The 25,010-nt window shown below is 40.0% G+C and overlaps 1 protein-coding gene across 1 annotated transcript; it reads left to right on the top strand.

Annotated features, from left to right (window-relative positions):
- On the top strand, nt 1-23,826 carry LOC101849202 (nuclear receptor coactivator 5). Its single transcript, XM_005096604.3, has 10 exons — nt 1-167; nt 6,682-7,177; nt 8,440-8,550; nt 9,165-9,234; nt 9,996-10,133; nt 10,859-10,948; nt 12,859-12,963; nt 13,699-13,898; nt 20,243-20,545; nt 22,500-23,826. Exons 2-10 carry the CDS (start codon nt 6,706-6,708, stop codon nt 23,105-23,107), a joined length of 2,097 nt encoding a protein of 698 aa, XP_005096661.2. The 5' UTR covers nt 1-167; nt 6,682-6,705; the 3' UTR covers nt 23,108-23,826.
- Nucleotides 23,827-25,010: the final 1,184 nt, after the last annotated feature.

Below are 25,010 nucleotides of genomic sequence, written 5' to 3'. Positions count from 1 at the left end.
GTTTCTCTTTTCTTTCCTGCCTATCGTGTGTGCAGTGTGCATCTACAAAGAAGCAAAAAAATAAGCATCGTGTCAGATCGTTTTATGCGGCCAATACATTTGATTTGTTCACGAAAATTGTACCAGCATTGGGTATTATAAAAGCCAAGGTGTCTGATAGCGTTTATGTAAGTACTAGAATAATTAGTTTTCTGTTTGCATCCGTCCTGTGCCTGTACTTTTTTATCGAGCCAACATTCAACATGCATGCTAATTTTGTGATTTGTTACCCTCGTTCTGAAACACAATACAAACTGGATGGGAATCTGAAGAAACTAAACATAATTTAAATAGCAACCGCAAGAGGTCTACATTTATTACACAATCACAATGTTTGCTGGGTCTGGATGATCTAGAATCTAGATATCTAGAGTCTAGTCTAGAATCTAGAATCTAGTAAATTCTACCCACATGCATCTCTTTTCAGATGCCATCCATGGCTCCCTGCCCACACCAACTTTGACTTGGTGGGTGTGTGTGTGTGTGTGTGGGGGGGGGGGGGGGGGGGTGAGGAAGTTGTTACAGGACCTGTCTTATTCTAAATTCTATCTAGATCTAGTTATCTAGATCTAGATTCTAGATTTAGCTAATAATAATGATGAGACCAGACTACAGCTTATATTCACAGTTAAATTTTGGGTGATCTTTTGTAGTTCCGTTCGTTAAAGTCCACGATCCATTTGTTTACATCCAGAGTAGAGAAGAAATCGGCACTACTTGGATATGGTGGTCCCGACTTTTGTGACAGGGAAATATAACTTAACCTAGAGAAAATCTAGATTAGAACGATTACTTCTGGTTCTAAGTCTAAACGATTACTTTTTGATTCATGTGCCGGAGAGATAGCCTTTCAAACCTCCTAATTGCAAAAAAACATCAAGTCATGGTCAAATTCAGAGGGGCATGCCCCCCTGAAACACCCCATGTTTTGTTTTTTTTAAGTCAGGGGGGCTTTCTGACTGAAAAACAAGTGAAATTTTACTGTTCATTTTGTAGGCTAGATTTAGAATCTAGGCTACTGATAAAACATAAAACATTGATACCGACTATTTGAATCAGTATCGATATTTCAGTTGCATACACTACACAAAAGTCGGGACCACCATATCCAAGTAGTGCCAAGAAATCCAGAAGTCTTGATGACCAAATACTATTTGAATTAGGCTACACAAAGAGCAGGGATGCAACCTAACTGCAAAACATCAAATTAGGATAAAATTCAGGGGGGCATGCCCCCCTGAACCCCCCCACCTCCATATTTTTATCGAAGTGTATACAGACCCGGTAACCGGGAACAAAGTCACGAAGTATACAGACCCGGTAGGGGAACTCTTTTGTGATTTCGGGAAGTTTCAACCCCCAGACCCGGTAGAAATCTAGTGTGTGTGTGTGTGAGAGAGAGAGAGAGCGAGAGAGAAAGAGAAAGAGAGGAGGGGGGGTGCTAGCAAAATGTATATGACATGCCCCAGCTGGCAGGAGGGAACGAGAGAAAGATAGAGTGGGAAATAGGTGGGGACAAAGAAAGACAGAGACAAACAAAGAAAAAGAGAAGGCGAGCGATTCACAGAGGAGAGAGAGGGGGGGGGGGGCTGCTCGATTGAAATTATGACATTGTAACTTGTTCTTTTCTTCAAATTGTGATTCCTCCAACTCCAAAACGGAGGAAAAACGATCGTTCATCGAAAAGACATCTGCAATCTTCATTTAGATCTAGGCTAGCCGCGAAATTAGATCAAAGATTTAAGTTTGTCTGCCTAGATCTAGATCTAGACCATAGAGCCAAGAGGGCGCTGGAAACTCTCCGAAATCACAAAAGAGTTCCCTTACCGGGTCTGTATACTTTGTGACTTAATTCCCGGTTACCGGGTCTGTACTGTATACACTCCCTATTTTTATTGGCCACCTCTATTCTCACCCGGAGTGAGAATAGTGCAGGCAAGTCTTGTGGCTATTCTCACCCGGTGCGCGTTCACCAAATTTTGCGTTCACCCTAAACCACAGAATTCTACACTGTGATAACAGAAAAATTGTAGGAAGAGGCTAGCCGTACTTAATGACGGCTAGACTGGCAGTCTAGCCGTACTTAAGTACGGCTAGACTCGCAGTCTAGCTGTACTTATTCTTAATATGATGGCTAGACTGACCATTTAACAAAAAATAGGCCTCTACTGAATTGTAAATATACTTTTTTAGTGTGCAGTACCTAAAGTATTTGTATTTGAGACGAAACCAGGTGCCTAAATGACAGTGTATGTATTTTAAACCTCCTGATAAGTACGGCTAGACTGGCAGGCTAGCCGTACTTAAGTACGGGTAGACAGCCAGGCTAGCTGTACTTAAGGACGGCTAGACTGTCAGGCTAGCCGTACTTAATATTGATGGCTAAATTGTAAATGAAATTTTTAGTTTGCAATGCCTAAAGTATTTGTATTTCAGACAAAACGAAAAGGTGCCTTACTGACTTGCATGTATTTGAACCTGAATAATTACTAGGTCTAGATCTAATGAGACCTGTGTACTTAACAGGCTTGAGTCGATAGGGCCAAACCTAGATCTAACTTGTACGGCTAGACTTGCAGTCTTAAGTACGGCTAGCCACTTCGAAAATTGTAGAATTCTGTGCCGTGAACAAACGTTCCATTACAACTGTAGCCTACTAAAAGCGTACAATTTTGTCTGTGGGCAGTGGAGAGAGAGGAGAGAGAGAAAGAGAGAGAGGAGTAGCGCGAGAATTTCCGGGCAAAACAAAATGGGGACCCGCGTAGTTCGGCTCGATTCGAAAAGTTAAATAGCCGTAGCATCTTTGTAGACAACCAAATTAATTTACTTTTGTGTTTTAACATCATTTTTTAACTTTGTTTTGGTCAATTTGATCGTCCACACCGATAGACAGTATTCAGAAAGAGACAGAGAGAGAGAGAAGAGGGGAGGAGTTGATCTTGCGAGAACTTCCGGGCGGGTGAAAATAGCCACTTTCATTTTTATTAGGCCAAATTTTGAATTGTGGTTAAAACCAGTTAAAATCACATGAAGCTATACTCGGCTCTATAGAGGCTCTATTTTAGAGGCTATAGTGAGCTCCTAATCTAGCACACCTCCCTCTGTGATTGGCCCAAATATAGAGGTAACGTATTTCCGCCATCTGTTTTTGTCGTCTTCCGGGGCTTCTGTCGCCAGTTGACTTGATGATCACCGTGGCGGGCCCACTTTTTTGCTGCTTAGCGCACGATGGATTATGTCACTGGGAGGTTTCATTACCGACTGCTGGGGCTGTGTCACGTGAAGTGTGAGTGTGTACGCACGTGCGCTTGTGTGTGTGTATGTATACAACTTTGAGCAGAAGGTAAATTTATGGAAAGAGAATTGCAGAGATTGTTTAAAAGATAACACAAATTAAATTAACAACAACAACAAAAAAAAAACACGCCGAGATCTTCTATCTTGATCTAGATCTAGTCAACAGTTATTGTCAATGGAAACCCAAAAGTCTTGGGGGGAACCCTGGAAGACGACAAAAATAAATGGCGACTGCTTGGGCTGTGTATGCGCATATATGTGTGTGTGTCCCAGCGCTTGTGTGTGCATGTGTGTAGAACTTTGAGGAGAAGGTCGATTGATGGTACGAAAATTACTGAAATTGTTTTTATAATTTAAGATTATAACACAAGTTAAATACAAAAAAAAACAACAAACACGGCAAGATCTTGAGTAAATGGCAGGTTGTGGCAAGGGAAACCCAAGAGTCTTGGGGGAAACCCTGGAAGACGACAAAAATAGATGGCGTAAGTACGTCATCTGGGCCAATCACAGAGGTGTGCTTGGTGCTCACTGTAGCTTCATGTGTTAAAATCTTCTCAGGCAGATCTTTGACTTTGAATGCAGTTCTCTGTAATTTACTATGAAAATAGTTGCGATCTGCTCATGAAAGTGAAAGTGAAAGGACTCTTATTTCAATTGGTGATTGTGTCTGCACTATTTAGTGTGGACTAGACTCTAGTGTTTATAAGCTAGGCCAAGTATTCTAGTGACCACAAGTTTAATGTATGTTACTTTTTTGTGGATATATCTAGTAATGATAGTATTACTTTCTTCAGAATCTAGAACTGACGTAGGATGGAGTCACAAGTTTCTTAACTGCTCTACTATTTTAATTTGGTCTTTTACTATTTCAGTTCCCCCCCCCCCCCCCCCCCCCAAAAAAAAGTTGAAATTATGCGTAAAATATATGATCATTGTGACAAAGCTTTTACTTCCTCATGTTCATTCCTCAGTCTGTTCAGTGTTGCAAGAGAGGGGGGGGGGGAGGAAAAAAGATGATTAAAAAGAGGAGGACAAAGTTTTTGAATGAGTGGTGGTGTGGAAGGATCGGAAAAAGGCCGATTGAAGCTAAATTTATTGTGGTGATGGTCATGGCAATTGAAGAGAACAGCGATGGACAGGGTAAAAGATATATCTGTGTTCTGCCTAGTTGGATTAGTTCATGGTTGGAATGTCATCAAGTCATCTGAAAATTTATGATTCTCATCCCAGGCTACTGTTTGACTTAACAAAACCCTAGTCCTGCTCTAAAAGTTTGCATTTGATTCCATCACCATGTGAATGCTTACAGCTTTTTCATTTCATTATTACACACTGCTGATTTATGACTTTAAAACTTCGAGTCTACTTGGTGGTTCATCATTCTGTCATACTAATCAAACCTCCATCTTCAGAAACATGAAACTTGTATGACCTTTGATTCACTTGATTCAGTCATTAGTGAATTGTATACAGAACTGGTTGAAGCTTTTTTGTTTGAGGCTTCACAAGAAGGATATGTTGTCATAATGAACAATGTCTTTTTCCTTTTTTTTTTCTGTATCTTGATGGTTATTGTGTTCTCAAATTTGCTATGTCTGATTGTCTGTAGTAATTTTGTTATGCCACAGTGGAATCAGGCGCTTGTCACTTTTTGAGCATATATGGAGTTAATGGTATAATCTTATACTTAAAGCTTGTTTATTTGTCCTGCGTTTGATGAAAAAAAAAAAATCCATTCAAATTTAATAGAAATAGTAGATCTAGTTGAGATGTTTGTGAATGAAGGAGGTTGGGGGTCACTTGGTGTCAGAAGTAAAATTAGCGAGAAAACGGCCTCCAAAGTTAAGTGACTTCCAGAGCCTTGGAAATAAAAAATAATTGTTATGACCTTTGATCAACATTTTCCAGTAAAATCCACTAAAAAATATATTTTTAAAAATGTATTAGAGGTGTTGTGCCTTTAAAAAATTGATAAGAATTGCCCACCAGTGACAAAAATACTGGTTTCTTTGATTTCCTTATTCGTCAGCTTTCACCACTATATCACACAATTGCATTTTATTTTGCCAGTGCAACTAAAAATAAATATTTATGAGTTTTGTTCATACAAGGAAAGTAAAATGTTTCTATTTTTTAAAATCTGTTGCTGGTGGGTATTATTTTTCTAGCTGTGCAGACTCATGCTATTATGAGCAACATAATTCTCATTTCATATATATTACTTAGGTATTACAAAAAATAATTTACAGAAAATTACAAAGAATGAATTTGAATGAAGGGTGAAAAATGAGTACTTTGTGTGAAAAACATAAAATTTTGTTTTAAATAAATGATTTCTTTCAGCAGACACTTCAAAGTTTAGGGTATTTGACTCTTAGATTTTGTCATCTACAAATTTTTTCCTTGCGGTTTGCGAAAAGAATTTCTTTCGAAGTGAACTCATTTTGAATGGAGAGTTCTTGTAGAGGAGAGCGTTTTGTTCTTTCATCTGTTTTTCGGAAGTGATGATCGTAGTAGCTGTTTGACACATATGTTTTACACTTGAAAATATTGGTATTCTTTTCCTTTGCAAAGTGGAAGGTAAGGTTGACATATATTTCAACAATCAAATGTGTTCATATCTTTCATTTTTGCTCCCTGTTAAATTTACTGCCTAGTGTTTTATAAACAGATTCACTATTAGAATGCTTTAAACCTTTGCCAAAAGATGGTGTGCTATAAAGGGAGGATTATAGATAAAGCAGTTTCAGGTTCTAATAATTATGTTATCTTAATCGTTTAATAAAACATATATGATATCTTCTTCTTCTATCCCGTGGTTGGGGCAACCGTGGGGTCACTACTGCATTTGACAACCAGCTCTCGTCATTTCTCTTTGTCCTCTGCTTTCCTCAGATTGTGCTTCACTGACAATGTTTCACGCAAGTCTACTCTTGTCTCATTTGGTCTATTTGAGCTCTAACTGGACCTGAGACCATTTGTTGTGACGGTTTTTTTTTCATTGGTCTGCTCTGCTGTAATTACAGTAATTAGGCAACTAAAATTGCAAAGTGTCGAAAATGTAGTCTAGTAGAGTTCTGTTAATGGAAAAAAACACCCTCTTTTGGCAAAAGACGTTATAAGTATTCACATGTCATGTATTTGAATTGAAGTACAAAGGAGTTTGTAATCTAATATGACTTGTAATCTAAGTAAAATATCGTACAATATTTTAAGGAAAGAAGCTCATGTAAAGAGTCTTTAAAAAAATTTAAGAAATATATTTTACCAGCATTTAATTTTATCTATAATAGAAATTATGATAATATTGTAATCCTATTGTGTTTTTTCTCTCTGTTATAGGTTGAAAATACATCGGGTTTCAAGATGAGTCGACCATGGCTTTCAGATGATGTCCAGATAATTTCCGACTCGAGGTCAAGATCCAGATCTAGGTCGGGCTCTCGATCAAAGTCAAAGAAAACCAAAGTGGACCAGTTTGGGCGTTCATTGCCCTCGCGGTCTCGGAGTCGCAGTGGCAGTAGAGATCGAAATCCGAATAAGTACAGATCTGATTCTCGTTACCAGAGTAGGGGATCAGCTCGGGGTAGAAGTCGGTCGAGTCGAGATTCAGGCCCCTCGGGAAGGGGAAGGGAGGGGAGAGAAGGCAAGCGGCGCAGACGGTCCAGTAGCAGCAGTAGTGGAAGTGATAGTAGCAATGCTTCAACACACTCTCGGCTAGTGGCTAGCTCGAAGCCAAAGTATTTGAATGCCCGATTGTTTGTGGCAAATATTGTTTCCAAGGAGGTCACAAAAGATGAGCTGGCCAAGCATTTTGAGAAGTATGGAAATGTCGTGGGTAAGTTTGCTGATCTTGTTTTGCCAAAGGTCTTTATTCAAGATAACATTCCATTTGTATCCCATATAGGGGCCACCAAATCCTCATCTTGTATCTTTGACCTGTTGACTGTGTTTCACCTTATTTGAATTCGAAATATTTCTTAAATAACGTAGAAAGGTTTAAAAGTGAATAAAGTTTGATAGTGGATAATGTGGGAGTTCGTTAATTGCAAAGGTTTTATGGCTTTTCTGTGTTTCACCATATTTTGGAAAGTTTGTTGTTAGCGGCACCTGAGAATGAACGTAACTAACTTATTATCCCTTGCCATCAACATGGTTGGGGCTCAGGGTGGACGGATTTGGATGGCAAGTTATGGCAACACTTTTGTCATTGGTCTCACCTGTTTTCCTGAAAACCAGCTCTATTTCTGTTTATTAGTTCGTTTGGTGTTCTCATACTGACCAAAGAATTGTGTTTGCTCTTGGCAAAATTTGTTGAATAGCCCAATATGTACATTTTTTTTCTGGATCTAGGACATTTTAACAGCTTGCTTGACAATATATTATGTTATAGATTTGTATGTGAAGTTTTCATTGAACTGCTTTTTTTTGTTGATTCCTTGGATTTGAAAAAGTGGTTAAAAAAAGTGAGAGTACAATTTTGAAAGTAGCATTGTTTGTTCAACTGTAAAGCCATGTGCTTGCTAATATTACATTTCATTTCTTTATTGATTACATTCATTAAGTCTCTAGCTTTGTCATTTTCATATGTCTTGCAGTATGCTTGATAAACTGTTGAGTGTGGGTGGTTGGCGGGTGCTTTGGTGTGGTTTGCTCCTTCTTTCCTATCAAAGATGTATATCATCCTGATTTGTCCTCCTTTTTTTGTTTGTTACTGAATTGTAACACCCCTAATTTTCAGCACTTATATGACCTTATTGTGTTGCAAGTGCCGTAAAACTTTTACTAAAACATGTCTTTCAGTATGCTCAATAAACTGTCTATTTCAGGTGTCTTGCAGTATGCTTGATAAACTATTGAGTTGTCTATTTCAGATGTCTTGGTGCTTGGAAAAAATGCCAGCAAGTAGTGGGAAGTGTTGGTGACTGGACAGATTCATGTATACTCTGGACAATTATAGTTTCTACTGCTCCTCTTTCATTTCTCCCAGCATTGAGTAGTCTTTATTGTTTCCATGTGCTTTTCATTGACTGCAGGACGCTTTTGATACATTTGTATGCAACACATGGTTAACTTTCTTGTTTTGCTTTTTTTTTCCAGATATCTTGGTTCATCCCAAAAATTATGCCTTTATTCAATATTTGAAGGAAGATCATGCAAAGCTTGCTGTTGAAGGAGAGAATGGAAGTACACTGAATGGTTGGAGGTTAGGTAAGTGAGATGAGGTTTTGAAGAAAAAAATTTGTTTGTGTAGTCTTTTGCTTTTGACTGAGAGTAGAGCTGGAAAGTTTTCTCTTCTTTTTCAGCAGTATGTTTATAGCGAAGGTCCTTGGTTCAGTATCCAGACTCCTATGTGATGTACTTATTATGCGTGTAGGAAAATGATTCCCTTTCTCAAAACAGGAATGGGGTCCCGAAAGGGTTTTAAAAAAGAATTATTTTGTTAATGTAAAATCTATGTGGAGAGGCGGGCAGGACTTTCCTACCACAATTAGGTGTGCGTCATATAGATCTAACTTGCTACACTGTCAGTATGGTTTATTCATGCTGTTATGTTCTGTAACAATTTATGACTGTGTGATGTCATCAATGTGTACGAGGGTGTCTGGGTAAGTTTTGTGGGATTGTCTTTACTCAAGGATGTACTGGAGAGGGACAGAGACAGAGTGAGAGAGAGAGAGAAAGAGGATTACTCTCGGAGCTTTTCGCTGCATACATTCTTTGTATTATTGTACAGCGCATTGAGTACTTCTTTGTCACAAATTGTGGAAATGCGCTATATAAATGCAACTCAGGAATGACATTGTTTCGCTTATTTTTTTCAGATGTGAAAATGGCAAATGAAAACCGCGGCCGTGGAGGTGGTGTTTCAAGAGGTGGCCGTGGAGGAAGAGGGTAGGTGCATGTTCAGCTGCACTGCAGAGACGCCAGAAATATGTGCTTTTTCTTTGTTGGTCAGGGGTGAAAGGCATTGATGTTGATGATTTGTTGATCATCTGTTTCAATTGATTTTAACACTTTGCAGTCACTTGGCTCATGGCGCAATAATGCGCCTATGAAAATGGTCCATTCCGGTCACCTGGCGCAGTTCTACGCCCAACCTGTGAAGTCTTTTGCAATCACTCTCCAGGCAGGGTGACCAGATGGGGTATTTTGTACTGTTGGCTGTGTGACTGCAAAGTGTTAAATAAACATTCTAGCACACATGTAGTGAAATCGGTGAGTTTGAGGAAACTTTTTGTAGCATAAATGTTTTACGTACAAAGAATGTATGTGTATATTAGAACAAGTTTTGGACCTGAAATCTTCATTGTGGGTGGTTGGCCGGTGCTCTGGTGTGGTTTGTTCTTTCTTTCCTGTCAAACATCTATCGTCCTTATCCCTACTCCATTTTTTATGTGTTTGTTGTCACTCCCTTGTAACACCTCTAATCTTAGGCACTTACATGATGTAGTAGTATTGCAAGTGCAGTAAAACACTTTAATTAAACCTAGAACAAAATCTTTGTTTAACCTTTTGTGTCAGCATAAGGGAAAACAGTTCAGTGCCACTCTTTTTATTTTTTAATGACTGGAAGGATGTTAGAATATATAGTGAAATAGTGTTTGAACTATAATATGAAACCTCCTAACTTTTCATTGTGTTTGTGTTGCCAGGCGAGGTGGAGGATGGGGCGGTATGGACAGAGATCGTTCTCCCCGACGTGATGATCCTGGGATGGACCCGTATGGCGATCCCTATGGGCCTCCTCCTGGCCCTCGAGGGCCCGGCCCGTATCCCCCACCACCCCCAGGGTAAGACGAGGCTTGATAAGCGCCGTAGTTGTAACCATACTCTGTGGACCTTCCTGTTTTTTATTCCACACAGTCTTTGGCTTTGGCACCGCAGGAATTTGAGTTGATTCGAGTGCACAGAGCTTGCTGTTGTTGGGATTTGCGCTGTACAAATGCTATCTATTATTATTATTATTATTTTGATTATGGTTACGGTTTTTGTTGTGGGCCCCTCCCCATATTTGGTTAACTGTAGAGTTATTACGTAAAAAATTAAAATTTTTGTGTTGCATTATATGCTCTTCGGTTCCTGTGTCTTTTAAGATACCGTGTACTTGGTAGTGACTAAAAACTTTGCCATGCTAGAATAAAGTGTTTTTTGCATGCTTTTGAAAAATGAGTGATTCGTCTACTCTTAATTAAAATGTTACGTCATGTTATTTTTAAACCTGATCATTTATTTTTATTTGTGAAACGGCTATTTAGTTTTATATTGAAGGTAACATCACCTTTTGCATATAAATAAAAACTTTGAACACTTATCTGTTATGGTGGTTGTGAACTGAGGGGTTTGCAGCGCAGCATAAAACAGACATATCCATTACTCCTTTCTCCATGTGGCGGAAATGCTGTGATGGTAATTGGGTATTTGCAGATAAATCAACATATTAATTTGAACAGAAATGTTTTCCACCATATGTTTCTAGAGAAGTTACTGGATTTTTTGATTTTTTTGTTTTGTGCAGTGATTATGGCCTGAGAGATCCCTTCTACCCGGACCCCTATCGCAGATATCCACCGGAACCATGGCTTCCCCCTCATGATGACCCTTATCGGTAATTATACTGGAGCCTGTTGCTTGTGTTGAAAATTATGAATGTGGTTGATTGGCAGGTCCCCTGGTGTGGTTTGCTCCTTCTGTCTTGTGAAACGTCTGTCGTCCTTATCTCTCATCCTTGTATTTTCGTGGTCTTGTAACACCTTGTTTCTGGCACTTATATATTAATATGTAGCAATGCCAATTGCCCGCTGCGCCTTGGGCCGGAAATCGGCCTCCACGCGAGGGGTGTTTTTTGGGCCACTCGGAATCAGAAGTGACTCTCTTCTAAGTATAGTTACGGGAAAACTCCTGGACGAAAATAAATGAAACTCAGCAACCAACCAGAGGAAAGGTTAAACTAACGACATGCCAGCGTACCATCCCGAATGATTACTAGAACCGGAGATATTGCCGTGATTGTGCGAATTTCCTGTGCGGTTCGAAAACTAAGCAGAGCTGCGGGTTGATCGCCGACCACACAAGCGCCCCACATGTCTTCTTTATTGCTATAAAATTTCAGATCTCTGCGTTAAGTAGATTTTCCGTACCAACTTAAAATTACCACCCATCCATTGATAAAACACTAGATCTGGAAACTAGATCACGCATTCCAAACGCGAGGTGCCGGCATGCAAGAGGCGCGTGATCACTAGGCGGCATGTGATTGGCTGCCTATAACCAAATAGGTCACCGATGACTACATCGCGGGTTTTCCTGATAGCGCTTTACTGAGTTTTAGAAGGGGTGATCGCGTCGTGGTTAAAACGATGTCACGCAATTCAACAAATTTCACGCAAATATCAGTCTTTAAGATCCAAAGTAAGAAAGACATCGAAAAAGTGATAGCAGAACTAGATTCTGCACTAAAAATCACATGGAAATTCCAAGTTTCATTCATACGCTCCAATTCATTACTGACTTCTGAACAGTTTTTCCTCAAAATACATCAAAACATGTCCCACATTTTGGCGATTTTTTCCTATATGAAGGTCCTCCAACATTTTGCAAACAAAAATCCCAATAACTTTTTTATTTATCAATGGATTTTTAAAATTTAAAAACCATAGTTCTTAGAATTTACTCTATTTTCATTTAAGCTCATTTTTAAGCAATTTGGATGAAAATGTAATTTTTCATTGTCATTGCTATATAATATGTAAACTAATTTTGTTGTAAGTGCCATAAATTTCTTATTAGAATAAAAACAGACAATTATGAGTACAGTTGAAATTGTCCAAGACGATTGCCCTGCTCATTTTGATGTAATTTGTGAGTAATTGCTATATGTGGAGGAGTGTGTCTACAGTGCTTTTGAAAATATGAATTGTCTCTTCTCTTCTTTCTGAAAAAGTGACTGGTTAATTTTTTTGTTTCCTTACATGCACCATCATCACAGGTTGTGAACCGTAGACCATTGCAGCTCAACCGCTGAAACATGTTGTGATGTAATTGTGCTTACTACTTACTTTTACTTTTCCGATCCAGCGCCCATCTGGGGCCCATCGGCCTGTCGATATGACAAAGAATTTACAGGTTTTTATCAGCTGTGTTTTGTCGCTGTATAGAGTATTTCAGATATCTGGGGAAGCAGGTAGGTAGGTGCTACGCAGGTCGTTAAGTGCAGGGCAGGTAAAGAGATGGTGTGATACAGTGTGCTTACTACTAGTACTGCTATGTATGATGATTTTATAAAATTGTATTACTGAAGAAAGATGGTAATGGTTGCCTTTATATCATTATTTGGTAAGTGTTTTCCATTCTCAGCCTTCTTGTTTCTTCTTTCCTATCAAACATCTATCGCCCTTATCTCTCTTCCTTCTTTTTTGTGTTTGTTACTCTCTTGTAACACCTCTAATCTTCGGCACTTAAATGACCTTGTTGTGTTGCAAGTGCTGTAAAACACTTACTTAAACTACACATTCTCAGCCGTGACCCGTATGCTGACCCGTACCGAGACCCGTACAGAGCGCCAGCTCCCCCACCTCCTCCAGTCATTGAGTGTGAAATCTTTTTGGTCAACTCCAAATTGAGGTTAGTCAATTTTGATCATTTTCAGAGTGGCTATAAAATGTCATTCAATTTGTCTGTTTCTTGGACAGTTCCTCATTCCTCAACATTGATAGTAGTAGAGTTGTGAATGTGATGGCTGTGGAAGGTAGAATTTGTTGGGAGTTGCCTGGGGCTTGCACTTACAGAGCAAGTCTGTAAATTTCAGTTTGTTGAAACAGGCTGCAAATGAGTACTTTAGTACAAAAGTTCAGCAGTAACTGTTAATGCTGTAAATATTTCATGTTCAACGCTTTGCAGTCACTCAGCCAGCCAGCAGTACAAAATACCCCATCTGGTCACCCAGCCAGGAGAGCAACTGCAACCGACTTCTTGGGGGAAAGGATAATATTTATTGTGCCTAGTGACCGCAAAGTGTTATAGGTCTGATGACGGCTTAAGAAAAATGATCAGGCAAATATTTCAATGATAAATAAATGTTTGAACTATCTTTCAACGTGAAATAGCATGCATCAGTTGGAAGATACCAGATTACCTGTGTCGATTAAATGTTTGATGGCTGAGCTCAGTAACATCTTTCGTACTGTTCCGGAAAGTTGCCACTCATGTTCTTTTCCTCTTTTCCTGCTACATTAACCCATTATGCTTCCAGAACAGGGTTTTGCTGCAATGAAGCAAAAATGGGGGGAAAAACTTAATGAGCACTGGCCGTACTTGGACTTGTGTTTCTCTCAGTGGTTTCTTTCACCTTGCTCTTAGGGCTTTTGGAGAGGCAGTTCAAGTGAGGATCAAAGACCACAACATCATCACGGCTATCTCGATCATACCAGAGGGGAGGACAGCTGCCCAGATGACCGAAGAGCTGACCACACGCAAAGGTTTATTCGCCATCTTCATCAACCCACAGAACGAGGTTCACCGCTCCCTCACCCTCAACATTCTGCATGGCACCCCTCAAGGTGAGTTCATTGTTGAGAAAAGATGTGGTTCACATTTCTGACAAAATTGCTGGGTTGTTTTTGTTTTTTTCATGAGTTAACATTATATTGGAGAAGATGCCTGCTTTCCTGTTTCGGAATCCGCCGCATATTTTGGAGAAGAGAAGAATTGTAAGCAATCTTGACTCTTATCTCCTGAGGGGGTTTTCCCCCGCTATTGCTGGTCCCTCTTTTGGTATGAAACCTAAAAGTGACATATATGTCACTTAACTGGTTTTTAAATCAAAGTAAATAAACTTATTTTGATATTTCTTTATCTAATGAAAGAACACACGGTAAAAGAATCCTGTTTTTGGCAAACGCCAAAAATTAATTTAATGTCAAAGTAGTTAAGAAATGTGCCCAAGCCAGTCCCAGCAGCTTACTAGCACAGCCAGGAGCGGCTTGCCAGAGATAAGGAGTTCAACAATTTACACCTTAGAAATAGTGTCTTTTAAAACCTGAGAGGTTCTGTGAGTCAGTTCAATACAGCTAGGGGCACTGGCATGTACCGTACTTATTAACACTCCCGACGCTTCGGTATATGCAGTTTACATTTTTACGGTTGACCGTCGAGATTGCATTTTTGCTCCCGGTTTGTTGTACCGTTTTGTCCTGAATGGACATTGACGCGGCATATGTGGACACAACGAGTTTTTGTGAAAAAGATTAATAGAAGGTTCATAATTCAACGCTGGTCACATTTCTACTCTGCTCGCTGTTAGCCTGTACCACTCTGTGTATCAAGAAGCATCTTTGACCATTTTGCAATCGTTTACATTTTTTTCAAGATTGACCTTTGAAGTTGCGTTTTCTTCCTAATAATATACCTCTTTTGCGAAACTGGTGTCCACACGGCGTAGGTCAACAGCTTGTAACTAGAGATGGAAGTTTCCGTTTTTCCATCATAATTCCTTTTGTTTGCCAAAGTTTGTCTGTGTCCGTATTTCCGCTTTTTGAGAAAATTGTTGACGTTCGTATTTTTTAAATAGATGGCCGATGTGTTTGTCATTGTTTAAATTTCTGTTTGCGGTGCGTTCTCAGCTTATAGCATGGAGCCCATGTTTATCTCTGTGTGACTCATAGAGCCTTTGGCAGCTGTCTTCTGGCATGTTCTCCAACATTGGAGGTGGCTTTTTACAGGAGAGCTATATTTTCCCGTTATGGATGGGCGTTTTGACGGACTGAATACTCAAAACATTTTGCATAAATGCAGTCTAGCCGATCTTCCCATTGAAGAAGCGTTCTTTTCTAGTTTAGTTGCGTTACCGTTGCCGCTGAGCGTGATCGATTTTTTCCGATTCCTGGTTGTTTTCACACAAACTAGCCAACTTTTGGTGTCGAAGAATCTTCGACTTATTGTTACTTATGAAGGCTTCTATGTTTTTAGTGGAGCTGAAGACAACTTACGGTAAAACAAAATTTTCCGATAATGCGATTAATTCTAATAAATGCGCCGAAACAGGATGCGTGTAAAAAATTAATAGATTTTGTGGTTACTCGTGAATCAAGGAACAGGTACAAGACCGGAAGTTCGCTGAATGAAAAATTGGATTACGTTTATCGTTACCGTTTTTGTTTTTGCCGTGCGCCTTACACCATTAGGAACTGGAATATTTTGTTTCGCCAGTTTGCGGGTGACCGCCACACTTTTGTCTTCATGGAAGTTGTGATGTTTCGGTATTTCACACTTCAGGGATGGTACTAAGAAAGAGTACTGACCTGCATCCTTTCCCCACAAGCTGGGGGCTCTCTTCCTATTTGTCTAATATTCCTCTCCGAGCAGCAAATAATGACCCGAAGACAAATTTAGTTTCGTCGTTATTGGTTTTTAGTTAACACCCCTATTTCGCTGTCGTTCAATGCCGCTCGTTGGTGTTTCCGTGTTTTGTCTATGAGACATTTACAGTGAGGTCACCACGTGTACCCATGGTTTGAAAGGAATTCAGAGCTGATCGTGATTGCTGTGTGTCGCGAATTTTTATATTTTGTGTTTTGCGATAGCCCACTTATTGCCTTGTTTTAGTATTGATTCTTTGGGCGTTTTGTTCCACTTTATGACGTACACAAAATCTTACATGAGACGATCATGATGGCTTTATTTTTTTGGACCCACCCTCTGTACGTCTAAATGGAGACCTTAACGTTGACAGTTTTTACCCGCAAGAGCGTAAGCCGTGAATTTCGACAATTTTTTGTGCCAAAGTCGATATGTGAACCGTGACACTTTTTCATCTGAAATTAACTCACTGGCTGCGGTTCAAACTGTCACAGTTACGGAACGCGCGGCCGGTTCGCTAGTATGGTTCCTGTGCCCCCGACGGGATGGACTTTGCGCTTTTGTTCCGAAACTTGTGCTCTCCACTACATGTACGGAAAGGACTCCGGTGATAGTTTTACCTCTTCTTTTGTGTCGTGCCGAGTTTGGCGGAAGTTGCGTGGTAACTTTTTAAGTGATTGAAGTTGAAGGACAGTCACCCCAACTGGGGTTGAACTGACCGGAACTCACGCGATGTATTTTCTATACAGTAAGATAGTAACTTGATAGCCGCATCGAAGAAACGGTCGAAGAAGTCGCTTAAACAAGAATCACATTTTGCTGTTTTCGATACTTCCGTTCTTTTTGCTAGTCTTAGTGACTCAGAATATGACCAGTCTGATAGTTATGACTAACTTATGACCCTGGATATGTACCCAAACACGGCTTAAGTCGTAGTTTTAGGGCTAGATATACAACACAAGCACTGGTGCTGTTGTTAGCACAAAGAAATCACTTCATGCACTCCATCTGTCTCATTTCATTCAGTGTATGGGTCTGAATCAATGCACAGCCCTGCTTTTATATTTTCACCAAACACTCGCACATGCATACAAGTCAAAACAGAACACTTTGAACTTTTAATTTTGTTGTTGTTGTGAATTTCATTCTATATATCACGTCTTTGGAAATTTTTCAGAAAACCAAATTCATGCCAAATTTTTTTTAATCCTAAAAAATAAAGTATTAGACTTAGACAATTTTCGTTTTTTTGTATTAGATTAAGCTTGAATGTAACTTTACTGTTTCAAAAAATAATTACAATAGGGTGGTTCTGAGAGTTGTGGTGGTGTTTTGAAATACTCCCAAAAACGCCAGTATTCAGCGCAAGTGACTGGTGAGAGGACGCAGTAGTCAGTGAGTTAAGACCGTGAAGTTTGGCCGTTGTCTCAGCCGAAATTGAGAAAGTGAGCTTTGAGCTTTGATTTAGACATTGGGTTTTGAGGCTTCTCTCCGCCGACATCAAGATTCTGAACTTTGTTGTTGCAGCCAAAATCGAGACCGAGAATTTTGAGATCCGTTTCTGCCAAAATCAAGATCTTGAACTTTGAAAGATGTTTCTATTTAACCGAAGACAAAACAAGACCCTGAAGTTTGAGGGTTGTTTCAGCCCAAATCGAGGACCTGAATTTTTAGGGTTGTTTCAGTTGAAATAGAGGCGTTGAAAATTCTGAGAGTTGTTTCAGCCAGAATTGAGGTTGTGGGTTTTCAGAGTTGTTGCAGCCGATTCACGGTTGACATTTCTGACTTTTCCACTCTTCGTTTTCTTAGCGTATACACGAGAAGATGCCAGGTGTCCAATTTTGGAGTTGTTTCTGCGGAAATTGAGATTGTGAACTTTGTGGGTTGTTTCAGCTCGCAATTGAACCGTGAACTTTGCTAGTCGTTTCAGTCGTAACTGAGGGCTTGAATTTTTTAGAGCCGTTTCTGCGAAATCGAGACTGAACTTTGAGGGATGTTTAGCCGAAACAGACTCCTTGAACTTTAGTTGTTTGTGCCGAAATCAAGACCGTGAACTTAAAGAGCTGGGTTAGCCAAGATGGAGACTGAATCTTTAAGAGTTTTTTCCGCCAAAATCAAGGGTGTGAATTTTTGGTTCCTTCAGCCAAAATCTAGACTAAAATTTTTACGTGATTTTCAAGGCTGTGAATTTTGAGAGTTGTTTCTGCCAGAATGAAGGCCATGGATTTTTCGAGTTGCTGACTTTTTGTTCGTTTTTTAAAGTTTATGAGCATACATTATACTGGAGAAGATGCCCTCCAGGTGTCCAATTTCGGCATCGAGATCGTGAGTCTTGCGAGTTGTGTCAGCCAAAGTCTATGGCCATGTCCTTTGGGATTTATTTCTGGCAAAATCGAAACCATGACCGTTGACAGTTGTTTCTACCAAAATCTAGACCTTGAACTTCGAGAGGTTAGACCTGCATGTTTGCCGACTATTGTCTGAAATCTGACAATCGCGACCCGGCCGATGCTATCGCTAGGCCCACCTGTGTTAGGCCTAGTCAATGTGCGAAGTGCGAGACCTGGCCGATTGCCAGCGCCCCCTTTTTCTCCGGTCGGCTTTGTCTGCACTTTCGTTTTCGTGCTGACTGCCGAAGTCGGTGTTTCCGACATAATTGTCGGAACCCGAGTAGAAATACGAATACAAAAAAGGAGGACGACCTAAATTAGATCTAGTTTCAGTTTCTTGCTCAAGCGGCCATTTTGAATTTCGTCTGTTGACCGATTGTTCGGATGTGGATTCTTTCAAGGCCTACTCTCTTGTTCTAGTAGATCTAGATTTATAAATATAGATCATAATAGAAATCTAGACCTCTGTGGAGGATTCATATTCCAATTCTATTGTGTCAAACCCTATTATAGGTTGTGCTGTAATGTTAATGCTGGTGAAAGAGCATTTCATCAGGTGCGTAAATTATTAGAGGACACTCGGTCCCTCTGTTTGGATGCGGATTTCGTTCAAGGCCTATTCCTATTCACTTGTACTACTAGATCTCTAGATCTAGATCTAGATTTTTTAGATCGCTAGATTTATATGGAGGATTCATATTCCAATTCTATTGTGTTATTGTATCAAACCCTATTACAGCAATGTAGGCCATTATGCTCCTTGTTTGTTTTGAGGTGTGGTATTTTCATTTTAGACCTTTGCTGGCTTTTTTTTCTGAAGGGCTGTTGCAGGTTCTTTTTTGGGGGCTGATACCCCCGCCCCCAGCATGTAGATTTATCTACCTTTACAAGTGCTGCTATTTTACTTCTGTAACGAGCGACCACTATGAGAAAAAGTAGAATTGCGGGCTTTTTTTTAAGGGTAAGGGTAAGGTTATGTGTTAGGCTTAGGCTTTGGGTTCAGGTTAGGTTTCTTCTTTATTGTGTTTGTTGGGGTGGTCGCTAGTTACACGGAAGGGGGGGGGGAGGTGTTGTGTGGTGTGCGCAAAATTTTCAAACAACCTGGTTGAGGCTCACATGCAGGTCTAAATAAGTTACATTCATGTTGAAACATGCAAGTTCCGAGCCTGGGTGCAAAAATTATTATATCCAGATTATTGTGTACCCATCGTATAAGTGAAAATTGAAATGGTCCAAAGAAACGAAATAGCTTGTTTTGATATATTTTCTTTTTTTAGCTTATTTTGATATTTCTTTTATGTGTTCAACAAATGGCCGTGAAGACAGCATTCAACTTTAACTGCTATGTAATATTGTCACTTGAAGAGAAGTTTGAAGCTGACCTCATTTTCTGTTTTGTTCACTGATTCATTTGGCTTGTTATTACCTTGTTTTATGTTTTTAATAGTGCTTAAGTAGACTGGTCTTTTGTATTTTGAATCCACAGACAAGAGCCGAAATAGACTTTTTGTTTGTTTGTAATCAAATTAAAAAAAACACTGCCCTTTTTCTGTTAGCAGCAAGACAAAGAGTTGCCGTTTGATTTAAGCATCAGCTCAATCCAAAACATTGATGAATCGGAATTACTTGAACTTGAAGATATACAGGGAACACTTTTGCTAGGTCAATGCATTTCTCTATAACAGGGTACCAATGCATATAATGCAAGCATTCAATTTTAGCTGTGGTTTGTATGCATACTTACACAGTGGGGGTTATGGGTTGAATTTTATCCCAAAAAATTTCATGACATTGTTGAGAGTTCTTCAATTATGGTCAAATCCATAAGGTAAAATGGGGATGCAGCACTTTTGTATTACAGCTGGTATTTTTTTTCGAATGCCTTTATGTAACCATTGAATAAATGAATGAATAAGCACACAGAATGATTATATTTATAATATTGTGTTCGAAGATTGAAGTTACTTATGTTTAATAACTCGTGCAAGCTGTGGGTGTCTTAATTTTTCACCAAAATTCTTTATTGGTGTCGTATTTAGAAAAAAAATAAGATGCAGCTGAGGAATGGCCCTGTTTCACAGATACTGGAAGAAGAAATATACCGTACTTTGTTTAAAGTTCCTGGTTTTGTGATTTTCTTTCCCCCCACAATACAGAACACAGAAATATGCCGCTCGACGATGCGATTGCTCTCGTTGGCCGCAGCTTCCAGAAATACGTGGACGGTTTGAGAGAAAAGGCAAACGCAGCAGCGGCAAGCCCTCCTCCCAGCACAGTCGCTCCGGCCGCTGCCCCCGTGCGGGTGTTCTTGCCCCCGTCGAGCGAGGTGGCCTACCTCCTGAACCTTCTGGCGGACAACCGGGCGCTGACCGTGTCAGAGCTGGAGTCGGTGATTAAGTACCTGCAGGAGCGGAGGGACAAGCTCATTGACGCCGAGAGCCGGCCTATCATCACAGATGGTTAGGGCCTTTTGTTTTAAAAATCTCGATTTATAAATATGAGAGTAAAAAGCACTACTAAGCGTTACGAAAAGTTTGGCAAAATTGTTGTTAAAGTGATGATGACTTGCTGGGTTTCGTGAATTGATAAGAGTCGTGGTGTACTGAAATGATAAAATGTGAGGCATCGTGTTGAAATCAGGCGCTCGTCAAAATAATGTGAGATCCGAGAAATCGGCATTTTTCGGCCCGTTTGGAAATTTTTTTTCAAATTTTTGGTTTTTAGCTTAACACATTACACCCTAAGGGCCTGGACGGGAAGTCCATTGTTAGATCCTAAGTAAGGGGAAAGAACCCACCTCCCCTGAGTACTAGCCTTTAAAAAACACATTTTAAAAATACAAACAAATTCCAAAAATCCTGAAAAAATAAAAGTTAAAAAGAAAACTGAATGTAGTTTCAGAAAAATATAACTTTATGTATGCGCAAACTGTTGGAAATGTTCTAACTTTAGTTCAATCGGGGTGTCCGACCAGGCACTCTTACTCTCAGCCTCGCGGTCGGGCCCTGGGTCTAAATTCTAGATTTTCTCCGTCTGATCAATCGGAATCGCCCCAAACTCTTCCTACAACGTTTTCATCAAAATCTGAGCCATCTGATTTGTCACATGATCGTTTTTGCTCAAATCCATCGTTATTTCCGTTTTCGAACTCAATTGTGTCGCTTTTCAACAAGTCGAGACACTTTCGAAGTGTCGGTAACGCGATCGCACTTTGATAAGCTCTAATACTAAAACTACTGGCCCGAAAAATTTCGTTTCGGTATCAAACGAAAGAAGAAACTTTTTGCTATACTATGCAAATCAAAATCCCGGCTCCAGAGTCTCGTCAAGGCGAGACTTTCGTTTCTAAAGACGCTGGGTCGGCGCGGGCGGTTCCGGGCGAGTCAGGGTGGAGCGCGTAAGGGAATTCGCGGGCGAGTTAGGGTGTAATGTGTTAACAGCTTGTATGTCCTTTCAAAAAGACTTATGTGTAGATTTTATGGAAAAACGTTGATTAAAGGCACACAAAATGTAAATTTGCAGTTTCCAAGGACTGTTAAGCTATGGAGGTCACCAAACTTTGGCAGCCATTTTCTTGCTAATTTTATTTCTGAAACCAAGTGACCCCACTTCCTTCAATCGCAAATATTTTGACTTCTATACAAGATAAATGGATATTTTTGTCATCGAAAACAAGGGAAATAAACAACCTTTAAGATGATGCCAATAACTTCATATGCCCACAAATTGACGAGCGCCTGATTCCACTTGGTCTTGACACAAATGGTAATTAAACCATCCATTTTTTTCTTTCATGACATATCATAGTAAAGTGACGATATATGAAATGAAAATATGGAAAAATAGTCTTCAAAGTCACAATACTGTGAGGATACTTCAGTCTTGAACTGGTTTCTCCTGAACGTTACAATGGTCAAAGAGTGTATCGGATCTAGTCGTAGCCAGAAAGATTTGAGGTTACATTCCTGTGTACTCTGTCTCCGATGGTAACTGTAGTGTAAGTATTATTATTGAGAAACAGTGCTTTTCTTAAAAGTATGTATACTTGATTTTCTCAAACTTTGAGTGTTAGAAGAACTTTAACCCTATCCGTACGCTCTGGGGTCATTTTGTACCCCTGGGGTTGTATTCTTCACATTTTAGAATACTTCTAGTACGAAGATCTCTTTGAAACTTTCAATATTTCTCAAAAAATCATTTTGACAGACTGCTGTGCAAAGTGAACGGATCGGACTAACAAGTAAATTTTTCATCTTTGGAAAGTGGTGGCACAGAGTTCCCCACGTCGTTGGAATACGATAATGAAACATGATGTACAGATAGGGTTAAAAATAGAAGAAATTTTGTTATCTTATCATACACATGTTTTGGTTTCGCAGCAGTGCTTGAGTATTTAACACCTTGTATCAACAGATGGTTACGTTAAGTCGTCTGCAAGCTATATGAAGTCACCGTCTGTGCAAAGGGAAACCACACCAGCTCCTGCCAAGGAGGCGGTCGATCAACTCAAAGTCCAGCAAGAACTGACCAACAAAATCTTGAGCATCTTCAATGGGGCAGGAGGAAACATTCAAGGAGTGCCCCCGGCCAGCTCTGTGGCCGTCGCGGCGGAGCCCCGAGGTACCCCAGCCCCCCAGACCTCTGCCGGTTCTTCGGGGGGCTCCGGGGCCAACCTCATCAACTTTGACAACCCGAATGTGCAGGCAGCACTGGACAACCTGATTCAGAGCAGCCCCAGCCTGCTGAAGAACATCAACACCAACGCGGCCACGTCCCAGCCTCCGGTGGCCAGCAGCGCCGCTGTCTCCAGCAGTCAGGGCAGAGGTTTGGTGGCGGGCGCTGCTGCTTCTGCTGCTACCTCCGCCCCAGCCCCGCCTCCGGCTGGCTACCCACCCCCGGGCCCACCCCCACCCTCGAGTCGCGGCGGATATCCTGGGGGGTATCCCCCACCTCCAATGTCAGGCTACGGCCCGCCGGGGGCTATGGGCTACGGACATCCACCAGGGGGCGCTCAGTATTGACAGGTTCCGTGTTGCGGCAGAAAAATGGTGTTGGAGAGATTGTTAAATAAATGTGAAACTGTTCTTTGAAAAGAAGTTTCTTTGGTCTTGACTAAGAAACTCTCATTAAAAATTTTTTAATGTTTTTTGGAAATTAAAAATCATCGTTGAGGTAAACTTGCAGTTGTTTTACGTTTCATTAAACATTACGCTATTTGTATTTGTATAGTTTTTGTTTGTGTTTTTTCATTCCTTTTTTAGTCCTTGACTTGATCTGGTGCGTTTGATGTTACCTTTTGATAAAAACATGTATTTCGTTGTGACTGACAATAAATTTTTATTGTCCTCTTCTCGTTTGTTGTTTCCAAATTGTAGAATATTTTTCTTGTTCCCAGATAGTTGTATCTAATAAAGTGAACCTCTCTTACAACAAGATTTTTCACCCCAAACGTTTGTAGGAAGTACTGATGTGAAGACGACAATCTGGCCGATGATGCTCATTTTGCTTGGCTGCGCTTGTTGGGCGATTAGCGCTTCTCATTCTTTTTTATGTAATTCTCCCTGTGTACATATTTATGACTTCAATTCCTTTCTGACTCGACCATACTTTTTTTTTCCTCAAAATAAGTCACTCCATCTTTTATTCATCTTCTCATAAAAAACTTTCTCCAGGTATAGAGCTGTCCCCGCAGTTTTATGAAAGAAAAAAAATCAGAAATTATTCCAACTGAGACCAAAAATATGAAATTATGCGATTCTGTTAATTTTAACAAAGAATGATAAAGGAAAATAATCAGAAATTATGCAAAAAATGATCAAATTTGGCTAAATTATGCGGGGTGCATAAAACCACAGGGACAGCCTTACTGATGCGCACACAACACTCTAAGTACAGTCTAGTAATATAACGTCTTTCTGCATTGCAGTGAAGTAAGTGGCACCCACTTGCCCTTTGGGTTTGAAGTATGATATTCTTTCAAGCCCTGTATTATGTCTGATCTACTTAAATATGTGCTCTGCCGTCAGTTGGGGACGGTTGAAATATAATGATATAAAAGAGATAATGTAATACCGTATATATGGAAGTAAGAGGATTGTTTTTACAGTTGATCCGTTTGCTGACAAGTTTAGAATTGTAAAGAGCCTAAATAGGTGATGTTGATATTATATCAATGAATTGGACTAGGTTTTATTCTAATGTTGGGTAAAGACTCAGTAAGTTTATAAGTCTACGGTCTGGCTATGTTCATGTTGGACATTCCTCTAACCTTTTGTTTAAACTGGGCACTGGAAAACTCTCCTTTTCAGCACTTACATGACCTTATTGTGTTGCAAGTGCAGTAAAACACTTACTTTAGTTTTAGTTTTAGTAAAGAGTTTTACGGCACTTGCAACACAATAAGGTCATATAAGTGCCGAAGATTAGAGGTGTTACAAGAGAGTAACAACAAACTTAAAAAAGAAGGAGGAGAGATAAGGACGATAGATGTTTAAGAGGAAAGAAGGAGCAAACCACACCAGAGCACCCGCCAACCACCCACCAAATAAAACAAACTCTCCTTTTGTTTCCAATAGGAAAGGTCTTTTGCTCATGCTGAGTCATCGTCAGAAGAAAAAAGAGTACCTTTGTTTAAGCCTGCTTTATAGGGTGAGTGAAAAGACGCACTGGAGTTTGAGTGACACATTTGTCTTGTGGCAGGGACGACATGTGCATTTCCCTACAATACCCCCAAAAAGTTCAGCTTTGTTTGATTTTATTACCTGGTTCCCAAATTCTTCGTGCTCAGGAAAGTGAAACAGTTCTCATGCTTGTTTATAGAGTTTTATGTATCCCTGTGAAGTCTCACACTGACACAAGCCTTCTCGGACAAGGGCGAAAAATCTCGGAGGGCCCGTGTGCAAGTTGCGCACATGAAAGATCCTT

This window comes from Aplysia californica, unplaced genomic scaffold (genome assembly GCF_000002075.1).
Source record: "Aplysia californica isolate F4 #8 unplaced genomic scaffold, AplCal3.0 scaffold00133, whole genome shotgun sequence".
NCBI lineage: Eukaryota > Metazoa > Mollusca > Gastropoda > Aplysiida > Aplysiidae > Aplysia > Aplysia californica.
Note: the sequence above shows the minus strand (reverse complement) of the source record. Positions and strands in the feature narration are given on the sequence as shown.